This window comes from Strongylocentrotus purpuratus, unplaced genomic scaffold (genome assembly GCF_000002235.5).
Source record: "Strongylocentrotus purpuratus isolate Spur 01 unplaced genomic scaffold, Spur_5.0 spur5_contig_816, whole genome shotgun sequence".
Lineage (NCBI taxonomy): Eukaryota > Metazoa > Echinodermata > Echinoidea > Camarodonta > Strongylocentrotidae > Strongylocentrotus > Strongylocentrotus purpuratus.
The window spans coordinates 2,457,041-2,476,050 of NW_022145520.1; the positions used below are offsets into that span (position 1 = coordinate 2,457,041).

The 19,010-nt window shown below is 36.6% G+C and overlaps 1 protein-coding gene across 5 annotated transcripts in view; it reads left to right on the forward strand.

The window, feature by feature from the left end:
* Positions 1–15,134, forward strand: part of LOC115917973 (guanine nucleotide-binding protein subunit beta) — a 46,363-nt gene extending 31,229 nt beyond the window's left edge. For 3 of the 5 annotated variants that reach the window (XM_030979736.1, XM_030979757.1, XM_030979745.1), the window contains 6 exons: positions 789–855; positions 2,876–3,038; positions 3,813–3,879; positions 4,618–4,819; positions 8,580–8,796; positions 9,587–15,134. In XM_030979736.1, the coding sequence (XP_030835596.1) occupies positions 789–855; positions 2,876–3,038; positions 3,813–3,879; positions 4,618–4,819; positions 8,580–8,796; positions 9,587–9,693 (823 nt within the window). In that variant the 3' untranslated portion in view covers positions 9,694–15,134. The remainder of the gene's footprint in view (positions 1–788; positions 856–2,875; positions 3,039–3,812; positions 3,880–4,617; positions 4,820–8,579; positions 8,797–9,586) is intronic. The other 2 variants (XM_030979765.1, XM_030979750.1) reach the window with 1 other exon arrangement.
* Positions 15,135–19,010: the final 3,876 nt, after the last annotated feature.

The following is a 19,010-nucleotide window of genomic DNA, read 5'->3' on the forward strand; positions in this document are numbered from 1 at the left end:
TGTTAATTATATAGAAGATAGATGATCTAAATAGGATATCTTTGCACATCTATCACTTAATTAAATACAGAAAAAGAAAATGGGAGTTGATTTCCATGTTTGAAATTCTGGAAATATATTTATTCAACAGAGAACTGAAATCGATTTGACTTTGAGCCCCCCCCCCCCCCCACACAGAAAAGGAAAGGAAACAGTATAGGGGGCTTTGAAAGTCATGCAGTTATTTTATTATTTCAGTCAGCTCAAATGCACAGTTGGACAATCACAAAAATTATATCATTTTGGTAGCACCCCTCATTCATCCCTCAATCATTCATCAACCTTTCATGGGTCACTACATTTTAATTCATTTATCATTGTCTATAGTTTTTAGAAATATTGTCTCATATTCTCAAAAGGACGCTAAACACTAATCTGTGGACTTGAGTTTCTGCCGCCCTATGTTGTGGAACTTCTTGGCAATGTTGGCACATGAACCAGCTATTCTATGGATTAAGTAAGGCAAGGTTTAACATCTAGTCTGCTTTTGAAAAGCTCCGCCTCACGCTTTCATCGTTTAGAGAGAGGAAATGGAAAGCACAATGGTAGGGCAGTTGTGATTACGTTATTAAGAGGCATTAGAAAATAGAAAGCTTGGTTAAGCTATCATTTTTACAGTAAGCATATAATGGGGCCATGGGCCAAAACAGGATGTAGAAGTTTCACAATGTGATCAATTACATATATTACTGTATTGAATGTACATGTAGTTAATGAGAACGTATCTGGTTTTTATTCTATTTTCTAAGCAGAAACCTAGTGAGTGCGTCACAGGATGGCAAATTGATAGTCTGGGATTCATACACAACTAATAAGGTGAGTAAAATTTGAGTACATCTTGCCCCTCCTCCTCCTCCCCTCCAAAATTTATACAAGGAAAACCACAATATTTCATACGATGATTCTTGTGTGAAAGTCATGTAGGAAAATGTTTTATATACTGAAGTATCTGAGTGAAACATATATTGACAATTGTGTACAAATAAAAAAACACTTATATTACACTCATATCCATCCAAGGGATTTTCAAGATGCCCACATAGTACTACTTTTACCCTGGCTTTAGCCAAGCTCCCCTATACACCGATACGGGCGAATTTTCATGGATGTGAGCCCTCTACGTTTATCATTACACGCTGGGGGGCTTCTATCAGCTTGCGCTTTCATCTTGCATGCAACGATCATTGCTTTCTCACAGACAAACCACTTATTATTCCTTGCCGCTCTCGGACATTTCAACTTCATTTTGTCTAAATTTATTTCATTTACGATGGATGAATGGGTAGATGATGTCCGTCATTGGCGAGTTTTGCGTGCGTTTTCGGCAATCGAAGTTTGGGAGACGCCGTTGTAACGGTGCCCCACATATTCATTATCGTGTATGTTAACATGCAGATGATTTTATTGAATTGAAGAGAGTGAGAGACGGAATGATTTAGAGTTAGAATATAAATAATTCAAGGAATTTTAGCTAGCTGGAGCAGAGTTGTGAGTTCGATCTTACGGTACGGAGGCACTCTCACCACACCGCCAGTAGATGCGGGCCTAAGTATGAACGAGCTCTCGCTCATTCAACTTTCCCATTCAGGTGCTATCCAGAAGCCCCCCAGCTGCCCCCCAACTGTAGCGCCACTTACGGCGGCTTGCGTGGAAGGTCGCCCAAAGTGTATTTGTGTATAGCACTTAAGGGGGAACATATAACAAAATTATAGAGAATAGAGGTTTCAGCTCAATTTACACTGAAAATCAATGTGACCGTGCTGCATTGATATGTATCAGAATTCAGAACAATATAATTCTTGATACTCTTCCTGGAATTTTGGTTTCACACGACTGTACTTTCAAATGAGGAACAATAAATGGCAAACAAAAAATAATCGGTGGCTCGTCTAGTTTTTCTATGGTGTAACCACATTGACATGTTAATTGGAAAGACGGTTGACACCATTGCTGTTTGTTTCAGCTGCATAAACCGTATTATCCTTATTAAAAAACACAACTACCAGCATAGTTGTTGAAATGGCTCCATATTCACAGAATACAGATACAGAGAAAAGTATTTACTACTATATGTGCCTCTACACAAGTGAAAAGTACATGTACTTCTCATACTGTAAATGCACACATAGGCACATTGTTATGGCATGAAATTGAGTCCCGTCATGAAGACAGTTACAAAGTTCTGATGGTATATTTATAGCAATCTAATCGCATCTTGCCTGTTTATCACTGCAAAATGTATATTTGAAAAGGGAAGGGGACAGTCCCTTGCTAAATTGCAAGGATATCAGCTACATGTACCAAAGCCAAATGCCATTATTTTTATGGAGGGGTTGTTATTAGAAGAATGTAGAACATAAAGGATTGAAATATAGTTGAAATAGGTTATCAGGCCAGGAGGATAGATCTAAACGTATGTAGTGTGGAATGTGGATTGGCTCTCGGAAGTATTTTTTCCTAAATTTTGTTTTGAAAAACAAAATTTGACCTCCATAAGGTTCCATGTGTTTTGGTATGGGTTTTATTTCATATAATTCTATTTTAAAGCCTGTCTGCACTAGTTTTGCCATGAGGGATTAGATCACCCAGCAAGGTCACTGACAGGTGGCTATCTCATCAACTCAGCTCTCAATTAACATAAGAAAAAGATGATCATGGGCCGCTAGTCATTGTTTCCCATATATATATATATATATATATATATAAGGAGCAAGTAGCTACAAGCAAGTGCAGTGGGGCTTCAAGAAAATAGTTTAAATTCTTAAGCTCTGAAATAATGTTTTCCATTTCCTTAGTAACCCTATGCTTTATTCTATAATGCTCCTCTCTCTTCTAGGTGCATGCAATTCCATTGCGGTCCAGCTGGGTGATGACCTGTGCCTATGCTCCTACCGGTAGTTTTGTGGCCTGTGGAGGTCTCGACAACATATGTTCAATCTATAGCCTCAAGACCAGAGAAGGCAATGTTCGTGTAAGCAGAGAACTCCCAGGACATACCGGTAAGTCCAGGGTCCCTCCCCGGAACAAAGATGGGCCCCCAGTTGGTGGTCATTTGGACCAGTGTCACTTCAGGGCCCAGTTTTATGGGGAGTTGCGACAGGTCCTCCAGTCAATCGCAACTCACAAACTCGCAAACTCCCTAAAGTACAGATATTGAGATTGCGATTGATATCAAGTTGGTGTCAGCTGGAATCGATCACAATTTTGCCATTAAAGCAGGGCTCAGAAAACTATTGTGAAGGCTGTATTGCTGTGTTGTTTCCTTTTTATCCTGTTAATTGTATCAATCAGCTCTAGTCATCAGTGAATGATATAATAAAGAGCATTCGTTCGGAAAATTCCCAAGTTTGATATATTTTATTTCATGGATAGCAATGAGAAAAGATGTGACCGTTTCAAGTTTATTTTTAAAACTGCATGTGAATAAACATGAATGTGTGTCATGATTGAAGATAACTAACATGTTTCAGGTTAAACAGCTGTCAAAAATTAGAAATGGCCCCCAAATTTGCCCTCTAAGAAAAAGAGGAGACACGATTTGTTTTAAATATCTGTTTAAAAAAAGACCCCCTAACAAAGTACAAAAACTGCAAAACATTGTATGACTTAGGAAGTGTATTAAGAAAACTTGACTTGTGCAACTTTGAGTAATGCAGGTAGAGTTGACTGTAATTTGTTATACATTACATTACACCCAAATACACGCAAAGCATAATGTGATATTGTTACTTCATGGAAATGTTTAATTTTTGCCTTCATCTTTCTGTTTGCAGGTTACCTATCATGCTGCCGATTTATCGATGACAATCAAATAGTAACTAGTTCAGGAGATATGTCATGGTAAGCAATGTTTGCAAGCATTTAGCTCTTTCTACTTTAACAAAAGAAAGCGAGAGACATTAGAGAGAGAAAGGGGGAAGGGGGTGGTGAGTGAGCTTTGTAATATTTTTGTTATTAAAAAAGGTGGGTTTATTTTGAAATTTGTAAAAAATGTCTTGATTGTTAGAAATGCTCTTGAATTTGCATAACAAGCAGGCACGATGGCTCAGGGAGGTCTCGGGTTCAAAACCAAAGACGCCTGTAACCTTTGTAAGGCATTAATCCTTATTACCCAGTCTGTCGGAGATGACTTAAAGCCATCAGTTCTCTAGTTCTTCCAAGCATGTACATGCTTTCTTTGCAGTGGGGTAAGAAACAAACCATCAAAAACAAGAATGTGAAACTTCAACAAAAGCAGAATGGGTTCTTGTGGAAAATCTTGAGGAGCGGGAAGCAAAGATTTTAGGGAACCATGTAACTGAAAAAATATTTTTCTATCAATTGAGGCATGAATAAGAATGAGTCCTAATTCGATAAACATTACAAATACTTATCGTCTGAAGAAGGTGCTACAGTCAAACCTGTCTGTAGCGACCACCCAAGGGAAACCCCATCAGTGGTCTTTGTAGACAGGTTCCTGTAGTATATGTTTCAATGAGAAACCATTTTCAAGGGAAACAAAGAATGTGGTCTTTGTAGACAGGGGGTCGCTAAAGCAGGTTTGACTGTATATAAATCCAATTATCCTTATTATCACAGTGGCCTTTGGGACATAGAAACCGGACAACAGACCACAGGCTTCACGGGCCACACAGGTGATGTAATGAGCCTCTCCCTCTCGCCAGACAACCGGACCTTCGTCTCCGGAGCCTGCGACGCCTCAGCCAAACTCTGGGACATCCGGGAAGGCATGTGCAAACAAACATTCACAGGCCACGAGTCAGATATCAACGCTGTAACAGTAAGTTTCATACCTCCAACTCTGTAACTATGACCAGTCATACAATAATTTAAACGGGGAAATATTCGCGATACATCAATTTTTTACGGATAAGCGCTAAGATCGGGTAGCACAAATTTTAGAACTCGGGGGCAAATATAAGCATGCATGTTTTGAACTGGCTGAATCACGAATTTAAGAAGGCATGTGCAAACAAACATTCACAGGCCACGAGTCAGATATCGACGCTGTAACAGTAAGTTTCGTACCTAACCTCCAGCTCGACATGTAGCTCTTGCTGTTGACCAGTCATACGATATGGGTCATGCCACGAAGTAGGGACAATTTTTGTGACATTTTTACAAGAAGTGAGATACTATGTCTTATATCAACTGTAACAATTTTTACTCAAATTGAGTTTTGCATAAAAAGCATAGCCAACTATCTTCAGAATTACTCAAGCTTCATGGTGATTGAGTATGGTGTCCATGTAACCGTGGTAAAAAGATAAATGTCTATGAAGCAAAGATTTTAAAGATAAGCTACTTAAACAGGAACGATTCTGGCAGAGCAATATATATATTCGTTGCATACAAATCTTCAACATATAATTTCATCTTCCCTGTATAGTTGAAGATCTCAAACCAACGTTACATGGACACCGTCATATTTTTTGCCCCAAATTCATGGTTAGGCATAGTATTAAGTTTTATCTAAGGTGTTTTGTAAGAGTGGAAATCCTACAAGTTGTGAGTGAGAAAAAAAGAGGAATTAACACCCCCTTAAAAATATGTACCTCTACAAGGTTCTTACAGTGACCATGGTTTATTACGCACGGCTCAACCTTTACAAGAGTCCAGGGAAAAAATTCCACATGCAAAATGACTCCACATTTCACCCCATTGAACGTGAAGGCCATGGGAAATGCATCTACTATTCCAAAGAATCATTCTTCAACTGAAAATTAGGATAGTGTTACCTCTAGTTTTCAAAAATAAAATGTCACTCTTCCTAACATGGCAGTGTGCACCAAACCCTGTACTATATATATTTCTAGAAAGGTTGGAAAATCAACGGGAGCATGAACTAGAAAGTTTTAGCCATAAACAATTTTCCATGGTGGTCTAAGTCAAAATTGGGATAGAGTATTACCTCTAAGTGTTCAAAAATAAAATGTCACTCTTCCTAACATGGCAGTGAGCACTAAACCCTGTACTACATACCTTTATAGAAAGTTTTAGCCGCATAGTAATTTTTCATGTTGGTCAAAGTCGGTTTCAAAGTCACGTTGACTAGTCATTGAAAGAATTGATGATCATGTAGTTGCAGGGCTTAACAGGAAGTACACGGTTCAAAATACTCTGCAGTTTCATCCGATGAGGAAGCAAATAAAAGAAAAAGGAAGTTGAACTCTTTATGAATTGTGTGGTTTTCACATGCAATTCATACAGGCAGAACTATCTGACTCTATTGAAAGCATTGTCTAACAGAAAAACTCCTATGTTTGTTGACATGAACTCATGTATGAAGCATGCAACTTGCACTTCCCTAATGTTGTCATTTAGGGATTGCATTACAAGTCAGTTTTCATGTTATTTTTAGAAAGAAAACTTTAAATGAGGTATTGCGTTTGATCTAGGGTTGAGGTTTAAGAGGTATTTATTAATGTAGGAAATAAACTACACACTTTAAAGCCAAAATTATTGCAGAATAGCTTCATTCATTGTAAGAATGAATAATAATAATTTATAGCTCCAAAATTTATTTTTTCTTAATGTGGTCCAGATATACAATTTTAGGGTCCGATTGCATAGGCCTTCAGTAACATTTAATGTCTTTATGACATGATGAGAGGAAGGACTTATTTGTCACCTATTCTGACCCTATCAGCCGTTCAGGTTTTCTCTACAAGAAAAGTGATTTTCTATCCCACAAAATGATGGAGCCATATATATGAGAGTAGAACCCATTGACCTGCTTTATACACGCTAGTATGATGAACATGCACGAGACTAGGAAAATTCGTTAGAAGAATATTGAAAGGCGGTTCGAAGATGTTGTTTTAACATTGAAAAGATTAATTTATTGATTTTTGCTTACAAATAACTTTTCATATGATAAAGAGAGTGAAACCCTGTTTTTAGGAAGAATGAAATTGATTTTCATAAATGGTGAGGAGCATTTATGATCCACCTTACAAATCTAAACTGTCCCACTGTATTCCCTTTGTTGAATTCATGGGAGTACGTTACCCTAGGAAAACGACAGTTGCACAATCAACTGCAGTAGTGTGTAGGTTTTTGTGAGAAAAGATAGGGTGAATGTGCAATGTCTCTATGGTGAGCCATTTCAAGCCATGATAGACCACGGAGGGTCCTCTTTATGGGGGGGGGGGGGGGGGGGAATAGATGTGTTTGCCTGCTCATTTGGGGACCTGGCAGAGTCACAGGTGAAGGGGGGCTATTGGGGGTGAAGGAACATCATTTTCTATCTTGGAACATGCACTGCCGTTGGGGGAGGGGGTAGATGTGTTTGCCTTCTCATTGGGGACCTGGCAAAGTCACAGGTGAAGGGGGGGGGGGGGCCATTGGGGGAGAAGGAACATCATTTTGTATCTTGGAACATGCATTTTAGAGAGTTACATGTATTCTTCTTGTTAATCAGTGGATACGATAGAAACGGCTCAAGAGAAATTTCCCCTGAAATTGTACATGAAACTCATTTTGTCATTATGTCATAGTAGATAAAATCAGGGAAATGGATCTATAACTACTTTGACTTAAGTAGTTGCCCTTATAGATATAAAGTTTATTTATACTCACCCTCTTGTATGCAAATTTATTCAGAAGGAATTGAATTGAGAATTCCTTGTACTCATGATAACCAACTAAATATCAAAAGTACAGTGCTTCAAGGAGTATACATGTAAGAACCCCTCCCCCACTTACGCTAAACCTGATTTGTCAAAAAGAAAGGGGAAAAAAAAATAAAAAAATTAATGGGTCATTTTCTCTCTCAAGATAAAGTCAAGAGGGGAGAGTATCCTTTCCTGTTTTTGCACAATGAAACCAAAACCAAAACCTATCAGTGGATAAACAAATGTTTAATTAATAATTATGATAATAACTTTTTCTTAGTAAGGACTTAATCAATTACAGCAGATCAAAGGGTTTACAGTATTATTATTATCCCAGTCACTGGAGTCAAGTACTAATGCACACATTACAGTGCATGCACATTCTTCTTTCCCTGGGGAGCCTTCCAGCTACAGTGTAGTCACCTTTTACATGCACGCACATGCTTTTCCAGGCACGCACATACTTTTCCAATTATACTGACATTTGCTCCTACAGAGTACCCAGTTAGAACCTGGGTGGAAAGGAACAATAGTGATACAAAGAAGAACTGTTGTAATAAGGGGGGGGGGGGGGGGTGGAAGGGGTGCTAGTCACTTATAAAATAACAGTAATCCACTTGTAACTTTAATTCTAACTAAGCTATCGTATGAAAGAAGGAAATTTCTTATGAGCTGTACAATGGGTGATGCATTATACTCTGGGCCCCTGTAACACAGAGCTTTGCAATCAATCGTATGACCAGTTGATTGTACATACTGGTCAACTGCGAAATTGCAATCAATTGCAAAAGAGCGAATAACATCAACTTATCTTCGTTTAACGGTATCTAATATTAGTTTTGATGATGATGATGATGAATTTAGTATTTATTCATACGAATGTTACTAATCCTTGCTTCTACCTTGCCTTCCTTCCTTGTCCAGTTTTTCCCTAATGGATATGCATTTGCCACTGGGTCAGACGATGCGACCTGCCGCCTATTTGACATCCGCGCTGACCAAGAACTCATACTCTACTCACATGACAACATCATCTGCGGAATTACGTCGGTGGCATTCTCAAAGAGCGGCAGGCTGCTGCTAGCTGGATATGATGACTTTAATTGCAATGTGTGGGACTCCATGAAGGGCGAACGAGCTGGTAAGTGTTCTTTCCACCATTTTTGTTTTGTTTTGGGGGTGATATCTTGCATGCAGGCTGACAGTTAAAGGGCAATGCAACCCTTGTAATATGTTCATTTGTATAAAATCAGAAAAACAGAATGGCGAAAGTTTAAAATATTTTATTCCAATAATGAGAGATTTATGAATGTTTGAAATGTGACACCACTATAGGTATCCATATCTCAGATCGGCAATATTGTCAGTGGATACAGTTTTTCTTCAAGCTCCCTTGGGGCACTACTCAAAATATATATAATGGATAGTATATTATTATAGGTCCTCCCAAGTCATACATTTTGAGAAGGAAAAAAAAAGAAATTTTTGTCATTTTGTATGTTGGAACGAATAGAAAGTTGTCTGGCACTCCATAACAGTGACATTACCAATTACTTTTAGTGATAACAATGCTTCTCTGATTTTGTTTTTTGTGATTGCTATTAAGGTCAGATTTCCCTTTTGCTAGGTCCCCATTGAATACTTTAAAAGTTGATAAAAAACACACTGTTAAAGGTTGTAAGCATGGAGCATGGATTGAACCCAGGATCTGTTGTATGAAAATCACAAAATCTCACGTAATACAAAATTAAAAATAATACCTGCCTTGCTGCACATGTACCCTACTTGGCTAGTTTATTCCATTTCCTCTTCACCAAATCTGACTCCGCCTCCACAACATTTACATATTCATGCATATTCATAAATGTAATATATTCCCACCAAGAGCCTTCACTTCACAAGGTATTTCTTTCTCATTTTCCATGGTGCAGGTGTACTGGCTGGCCACGACAACAGAGTGAGTTGCTTGGGAGTGACAGAAGACGGTATGGCAGTAGCGACAGGATCTTGGGACAGTTTCCTCAAGGTCTGGAACTGAGGATGGATCAGTGGTGGGCGAGCCACCATCACTTTAGAAAACCCTAGCAGAGTTTGTGAGAATATTAAACAAAGAAACACTTTTTAAAAGACATGTGGAATGCTATGTATCACCACCACCTTCAACAAAACAAAAAAATTAATCTCCAGCAGGCATCTTTAAGAAAAGTTTGAATCACTTACTTATACACGTAGCGTTAAACGAGACTCTGAAAATGGAAAAGAATTCACCATGTAATCTTGATTTAATAATTATTCATATTCTTGATGAGTGTTTATGTGAGAGAGAGGTTTAAAAACTAGACATTCTCTGCAAAAGTTGCATCATGTTTTTTCAAGATTTTAAACCATTTTTTTTCCTTTCTTTTTGTTAGTTTGTTTTCAAAATAATGTAGTAGTGTAGAGACATGTTACATGTGACGTCAGCTTACGAAAAAAAACTATACCGGTGACGGATGTCTGTGTTCTCACCATGGCAGCTAGTTGGTAGCACGTGTCGATTTTGACGCGGTGTGTGATTCTTCTGTGGACTAGCTTTTTGCTACGAACAGGGGCCCCAACCGATTATAATTCTCTTTGTGATTAATTAGATGTGAACGAACGGGGTGGGTTTTATTATGCTCTGGAAGGATAAAAACGTTAAAAAACATGAAAAACAAGTGGGTGTGTTGTATGGCAAAAACGTAGATGTGGATAATATATCTCTTTCTTATTTGTGTGCGTGTGTGCGCGTGCGTAATATCAATTGTGAGTATGAGTGCGAGTTATAAATGATGGAAAAAAGCCTCTTGTTCATATTATCATTTCCCATCCTGCCACTGAATTTCTCTCGGTTCTGTTGTCTTCATTCACCCTCTTTTTTTGTATAAAGAAAAACCCACTAACTTTATGATGTACTGTTGGTTAGCTTATCAGCTGTATCTAAAAAAATTATTGAAGAAAAAAAAAATACAAAAAAAATACAAAAAAAAAACTCTTTGAGGCATGGACTTTTGTCTTAAACGTGTAACATCTTTTTAAAGAGATGCCTAGTCCTCGTCCATCCTGTGTATAGACAGTGTATATTCTGACCTGTTACAAGTGAATATTTAAATTCTTACAATGATTAAGAGGAGAAAAAAAACTGTATGTGCCTAATTCGTGCACATGTCAGTACTGCAAAGTAGAGTAGTTCATAAATTGAATGTTAAAAAAAAAATATCGAATGTTTGTCAGCTGCTGGTTATACATTCAGCCGAGTAGCAGTCATTTCTATGTTTGTCTCTTGCTATTGATATTGCCTCCAAACGTTATAAAAACAAAACGTCGTAGATCGTTTCAGCACGTTTTCGTTTTGTTTTAATTTTCCTTTTTTTTTTTTTTCAATTTCTCTAGCATATGTAGCATGCACACCAACCATTTTTCAATGAATTGTACTGCATAGCCAAAGTGCTATGTGAACATGTTTGTATAGACCACCTAATACCACCTAGATATAGTCTTTGTATGTGAAACGGTGAACTTTCTTTTCCATTTTTGGAACGTGTTTAAATTGAAATGCAAATTCATACAACCTTCTAGGTGGCGTTGTCTACAGAAGTTTCGTGCTCATATATATATTTTTTTTCTCTCTCTTTGGTTTCAGTTTTATATTTGTGTATGGAATAGTGCAATGATTTGGGGTCCAACGTCGACAACAGAAGTGTACGAAGGGAAAAAAAATGCCAAACTAAGTTGGAACTCAATAAGTTGTTACACATGTACAAGTCGAAAGAGGAAGTGCTCAAATTGGCACCTTCTTCCTCGCAAACAAACTACAACCCATTTTTTTCCTTGTGTATATATATATATTAGCTCGTGTGTCTTTTGCTTGACTAGTTTTTTTTTAAAAACAAAAGCACATGTCCTTTGCACATATGCAGACTTGTATTAGAAATGGAAGAATTGGCTACCACAATGGCATGATGGATGTAATAGGCATTGGGTGCTTGGGAGTAAGGCGTTGGGAGGTTTTCTTGATTCTCTTTACCTGTACATGCTAAGATCCAAAGCATTAAAGATCTAGGGCTGAGATAAGTTAATTCATGCCGAATTACATGTCTTTGTTTATCAGGAGGTACTGAAGGTTATTCCTGTGCGTACCTAAAATTAGGATATTTGAAAAATCGGCAGAGGAGTTGTTCTGCCATATTTGTTTTTTGTAAAAAACTGTAGTCGAAAGCTATGCTCAGATCCAGCATGTTAAGTACGGTTGAACAGTGTGGAGATTAACATGCCCAAGTGAATCTGGGAGTCATTAACAAGGTATGTGCGAGTGTGCAAGTGTTGGGGGCGTTTATGCAATACGAGCCTGTTCACAATGCCCAACTACCCAAACAATACAGATTGTGTTGATGATGAACATGCAGGCATCTTATCTATTCATACTGCTTCGGTCAACTGCACATGACTGTGATGCCACAAGTTAGAAATCTATGAACAGTGTTAACGTTCTTTGACGTTTCTAGCTTTCTGTGTGTGGTCACGCATGTGCAGGTCATTTGCTCTGATAGGTTGGGCAGTGTGAACTGGGCCGAGGAACGTTGCACTGAATCAGATCCAGCGTGTTGTGCTCCACCCTATAAAAGCGTCTTCATATGGTAACAATGTATTGGAGATGTACTACTAACTCCTATTGGCAGCTGCATGTCTCTCTTGTCATCCACTACTTGTAATGTTCTCTTTTTTATGTTTTCATTTACACAAGCAATTACACAACAAAAATTTCTTTTTTTTCAACATTTATTTTTATTTTTATTTTTTAAATACATGTATAAGCATCTCTTTGTGTGTTGTTGTAATTTGTAGATTTGCTGATGCACAAATATGACCTTTTTTCGGTTTAAGGAATAAGAAATTGCCGCTGGCTAAATAATGGATGTATAATTGATTGTTGCTTCTCTTGAGGGTGGTGTTTATCTAACATTCTGTGGAAGAAAAGTGTGTTTACTTGATTTAAAAAAAAAAATAAAGATAGAATTAGCATAAGTCATATCGAAACGGTTTTCTGGACGTGCTTAGTAATTTATTGAATACATTCAGATTCTTCTTTTTCCCTTTCTTATGTGTCCCGTGCCCCCTTGCCTCCCGATGGCATTACAATGCATTTTAGCTGGGCTGTAAAACTATGTAACTAATTCAGAAGAAGAAAACAAAAACATTTGATGTGATCATTGCATTTGAATTACTTTTTACAACTTGTTTGATGAAGTCGATCTCAAATTTCCGAAGAGCAATCTTTTTTGCAAATTGTTGAATTTTTTTCTTGTGTGAAGTATTCAGATGCTCTCACCGGGGATAGATAGAAATCGTGTCTGTTAAAACTGAGAACTGAGAATCATGTTCTTCATCTTGTTTGTATAAATATGGACGTTTGACTCGGCAGAATAAATGAAGTGTGTTCTGATATTATGTAGAATTCAAGATTTTGTATGAGTAAATGGTAAATAAATGAAATAGATGTAATATGGCTTCTGTCAATATTATATTTTACTTGAATTTCTCCTCTGCACCTTAAAATTTAGGAATTGAATATATTCTGGTTTTTTAAAAAGATGAATAAGAAAGTAAACTGTATCTTGTTTGATTTATTGAAAATTGAAAAAAGGGAATATCTGCCCCTCTCCTTTTACATGGTAAAGTAATGTCCATCTCATGAGTGTTGAAATCCAGTTGACCAAAATTTGTATTTATTGTGTTCAAAAGAAGAAATGGTATCTTTTTATGTACAAAAGTAGGATTGATTATTCTTAATTTATTTATTTTTGTTTGTAGGTGTACTTTTGATGTGTTTTTAGTGTTACATGCAAAGAGAACGCAATTTGGAAAATGATGCAGATCAGATCATGGGAGATTTAAAAACAAAATCTTTAAATAACTCAATTTGAATTCTGACCGACTGTTCTCGTGATAGTCGCAATTGAATTCCAATATGCCTTTTATAGATCAAATTTGAGAAAGATCGGATGTGGCAGACACTGCAAATATCATGTGAAGTTTTTCTTTCACCTGTATGAATGTTTGTCTGAGCTTATAATGTACTCACTATCCGCTTACATTAGCTCAATTAGCTGCACACATTTGAAAATACTGCAGATTGTTACTTTGCATATTTTACTTATCAGGATGAAGATATCGTAGCTGTTGACCCAACACTGTCGGCATTTCATTAACAAAATTAATATTGATGGCACTCGTTCCATTTTAAACAAATTTATTGTTATTATCTTTATTATTACTATTATTTTGTATTTGCCTTCGTCCTCATAAAGATTCTGTTTGTTTTTACTTTGAAGTTAACCCTTGTGTATTGATAATTGTCAAAAAGAAGAAAAGAGAATTAAAAAAGTATAATATATTTGTACAGTTGTTTGCTATATAGGTACTATACGACCTTGGGGGTTTTCCATTCCTTTTTCATTGTATACTCGGCTAGGAATGTACAGTTTTTTCTTGCTAATGTATACCATTTTTGCCAACAAAAACTATAGAAAAAAAATACAAAAAAAATATGAGAGAGAATGTTGGCTACTTAGCTAATCATTGTAGTTTGCTAGATTTGTTGTTATATTTGAGCACAGATAAGCTGGAGAAGATGAATTTTGACAAACAAAAAAAGAGAAAATGTAATTTCAATTTTTTTTTCTTGTATTGGTAGCAATTTACAATGTATGGTGTAAAAAACATCAGGCCTTTACTGATCTGTACGCAGGAGCGGGGTTGCGAAAATGCACGCTTCCCGGGTTCCGACGTGGATTCTTAAGCGGCACTTTTTAATATAAATCACTGGAGCTCCGGCTCCGCACGTAGGAATCGCCATGACAGCGTAAATACATGGCAAGATTTTGATCTTTCTAGTCGTATATGTAGAGAAACGTGGGACATTTTTTAATATTATTATTGTATAATTAGCCTATTGTAAAGTTATTGAATTATGTCAAATAAGTGACGCTTGTTGCTCTTGCAAAGCAACGGTCAAAAGGTGTGGCTCACAATGCTCTCTTTACACAGAAAAAAAAAATTCATTGGTGTATGTGTTGGAATGATGCCAATCAGAGAAGTTTTTCAAGTCGAGTCGAAACTTATCCTTAAAAAAAAAAGAAATCATGACGGCAAAGAGGGAAGGAGGAAACCTGCTCATTTTTGTAGTGACGTGAGCGAAATAAAACCAGCATTTGAGCTCTGTAAACTAAAAAATCTTGATTGAGATTAAGGATGAGAGGGGACATGATTTGAGTAGGTAGAATAACGATTACTATTCAAGCGTCTTATTTGTTTGCAGCCTGATGTGTGAAAGTAGTGAATGTGTTTTGTGTATTAAAAAAAAACTGTTTGTTGGTCATACTTGTATATTGTACCCCCTCATTTCTGTAACTGTAAGATTGTGGGTTGAGCATATTGAATAAACCTGTTGTCTTTATCATACAAGATGTCTTTACAAGTCTCTTTTTTTATGTGAAGTTGTGCAGTTACTCATCATATACATATTGTCTGTTTGGAGGCAGATTGGCCTCAACTCTGTATTAAATTGATCGATTGAAGAATTTTATTGAATATATTACATTCTTGTGGTCTGAAGACTGAATTGCAATGGTAACAATAAACTGTGCATTGTAAAACTTGATACAAAAATTCAGATATTGAAAGTATACTAATTAACGCCTTTCCTGAGATAATGCCCTTCTTGCTCATAACAGACAATAGGTCGTAAATAGTATTAGTGAAATACATGTATAATGCATATAGCTATTTCACATTCACATTATTTAGTGCATGAGCTAAACCACAACTTCTCCTCCACTGAGCTGATGTGAATTAAACTTCATACGTTGGTGCCTTTCACAACTTAACACCCTTTCGGCTCCAAACAGACAATGGGACATAAATAGCTATTTGCATTATATTTCACTAATACTATTTCAAGTTCAGTTTTTATAGTCCTTTTTCAAAGTCCAAACTTTTCCTCCACTGAGCTACAGTATATGAGTTCAAGTCTATAATCCTTGTTCCCCCTTGACATTGTAAATCGCCTCGTTAAAAGAAGAAAAAAAGTGACAATATTACATGTACATAAATGGCACGGGGTTGGAATGAAAGAAAAAGAAAAAATTCTCCCAACAAAGGCCCCTTTGTGTATATTCACTTCTATTTATGGTAACATTCGGAAGTACACAGTGGTTATGAAGTTATAATTGGCCATGGGCCAATGCCCTATTTTTTAAAAGGCGGTTCAATACAGTCTCTGTTAACAAGGCTATAATTATAATTGAACATACATGTACTACAGCATATTTTACAGTGGGGACATTTTCTCCATAATATTTAAATTAATAAGAAAGAAAAGTAATTTTTAACTACAGTTGATTTACATTAAATTTTGAGAGTGCTTTTTGATTGTCTAAAATACAAATTTCATTCTTGGTAGGCTTGAAAAAAACCAAACTCAATTTATTCCAATACCCAATCGACCTTGTGTTGACTTTGGTGACCCATGTAAATATTGGGAGCATATACTTTCATATAAAATGCCAATCGATTAAATAAATTGGAATAAATACATGTAGTCGAATGAGATGAGGGTGCATTTTACTGAAAATGAGTTGTAGGGAAACCCCTCACTCGACAGGAAAAGCAGATACTTATTTTTGGGGAAAATTGCCCTTTACAATGAACATTTACATAATGTGTCACAATTTTGGATATTTAGTTTGTATATTTAGTTCATACATAATAATCATAGTGTAGTAGCTTTTGTGGTGGCGGCTGTTTACTCGTCCATATCTGAACAAGCCTTTAATAGTGCACTTCTGCCTACCTTTGTATCTAACATGTGTTTACTGTATACATGTATGCTGTGTTGCATACATTAGTATCGACTTTTAAGCCATATCCTACTTCCTTATATAGTGTGCACTTTGTGGAAAAGCTAGGTCAATGTATGTGTACGTGAAACAGGAAATGAAATGTGTAAATTACCCTGCTCAGTTTATATACCGGTAGTGCTTTGTAGTGATCTCATCTCGGTCACAAAGAAAAGAGTTTTATACAGCTTCTAGCAGGGTTAATCACATATTCTCCAAATCAAAACTAAGCCAGTCTGTACAATCTAGCTAGCTGACTGCAATATGATTTTGGAAGAATTCTTAACAGAATTATGAGGAGATATTAAAGACCGTCGATATACTACTGGGCCAGAAGGGATTAGACCATCCAGCCAGGTCACTGACAGGTGGCCATCTCATCAACTCGGCTCTCGACTAACATAACAAAAAGAGGATCATGGGGGAACAACAGGCACCGATTGGGGAAGTTTTCTATCTAGAGGGAGCAAGTAGCTACAAGTAGGACAGTGGGGCTTTAAAAAAAATAGGAAATTCAAAGAATTTAGAGAATCTAGAGAATAGTTTTCGGCCTAAAAATAAACTACCGGTAGTCCTCAATAGGAGAATTTAGTAGTCAAAAGGTTAAAGAGAAGGTTGAGTTCTGGGAAGAGGTGAAAAATAATTTGTGAGCATTACTTATTCTTATTATGCAAGTGTGGAAGAACATCAGTTAAGACATGTTCCCTGAAAAGCATGGCTCTTCAAATGCTTTCATATTCTAAATATGCATGTAACATCGTAAAAATCGGGGGCCGGCTTTTTACGCCACGTGTTCGTGTAGTCCCATATACATTTTTCTGTGCAAGTGTTTGTAACTTTACCAAGACTTGGCCAAATTTCTTATCATTTTGATGATTGCAGAACCTTGCAATACACACAAATTCTTATATGCTAGATGATCAACCTTTTCTGGTCGGTTCCACACCGTTTCTTTCACAATGCAATCGCGTGACCAGAACTCAACTTCATCTTTAATGGTTAATGGATCATGGATGTATCACTATGAACATGACAGACAATGAAAGCGGACAAAATATACAGTTCCTCAGGTAGACAAAGGAACATCCCTTGACTGCTATTATGTAAAATGTGTAGAACAGGTGAATATGCATGTGACACCTGTTCTACACATTTTTACATAATAGCAGTGAAGGGATGTTCCTTTGTCTACCTAAGGAACTGTATATTTTGTCCGCTTTCATTGTCTGTCATATTCATAGTGTATGTTCCAGGGGTAATGGTAGAGTACTATCAAGTCTTGTTTAGATATGGCACAGTAAACCGCCGCAAAAAAGCTGCAGCATTTTTTTCTTAATAGCATAAATGATTGGCAACTGCGCACAACAAAGGACTTGGGCGTAATCATTGAGCTCTGTGTTATAATTAGGCCAAAATAAAAACTTGTTGTATTACCCTTTGTGACCGACCCAAAAATATGAAAATCTACGGTCGGCATTTAAAAAAAAAAAAAAATTGAACCGTTTTTTAGATTTTTTTTTATTTATGAATAAAAAAAATTTGTATTTTGTTTGTTTAAATAGGATATAAATGCATAAAATCAAATTATTCCAAAATTCTCACTCGTGCAAACTATGGATGTGTATGAGGTGAAAAAGATATCAATGGAATGAAGACGTAACACATGTATTAAAGCATTAAAAACTGAGAAATATCAGCGAAAAGAGGGCGGAAAAAAAGAAGAAACAAATTTAAACATTCAAATCTGAAAAATATCGGCCTAAGGAGGGTGACAAAAAAAAAAGTTAAAAAAAAACAAAACTTTTCCAACCGACCGAACCATGTTTTGGCACCTAAAGGGCAATACAACAAGTTTTTCATTTTAGGCCTTACAGAAATCTGAAGTGTATTACATTATACATCATACTACATTTTTTTTTTTAATTGCGGTTTTGCCACGTCATATCCGAACGAGCCTTAATTAAAGCCTATCTGTACTAGTTTGGCCAGGGGGGATTAGACCTCTCTGTGTGGTCACTGACAGGTGGTTATCTCATCAAATCATCTCTCAATTAACATAAGAAAAGGGGACCATGGGGATAAATGGGTACTGCCGAGACATTGTTGGCTGTATAGAGGGCGCAAGTAGCTACAAGTACATGTAGTGTAGTCCCGCTTCAAGAGGAGTAATTCTTTATTTTGGATGAAATACATGAAAAATAAGCTACATATCATTTTCTGTGTCCTATATGACACAGGACTTACAAAATACAGCCTCCGAGTAGTGTCACTATAACGTTGACAGACAAGTTTTGCTTGTACAATGTATAAAGGCAACAGGCCAGAAAATGTCAGTATATGTCGTACAACATTAATATCAAAGATCTCAAAATCACAATTCAATATTTATAAAGATTTATACAATCAAACAAACAAACGAAAAATAAAATGTATCTAAGGA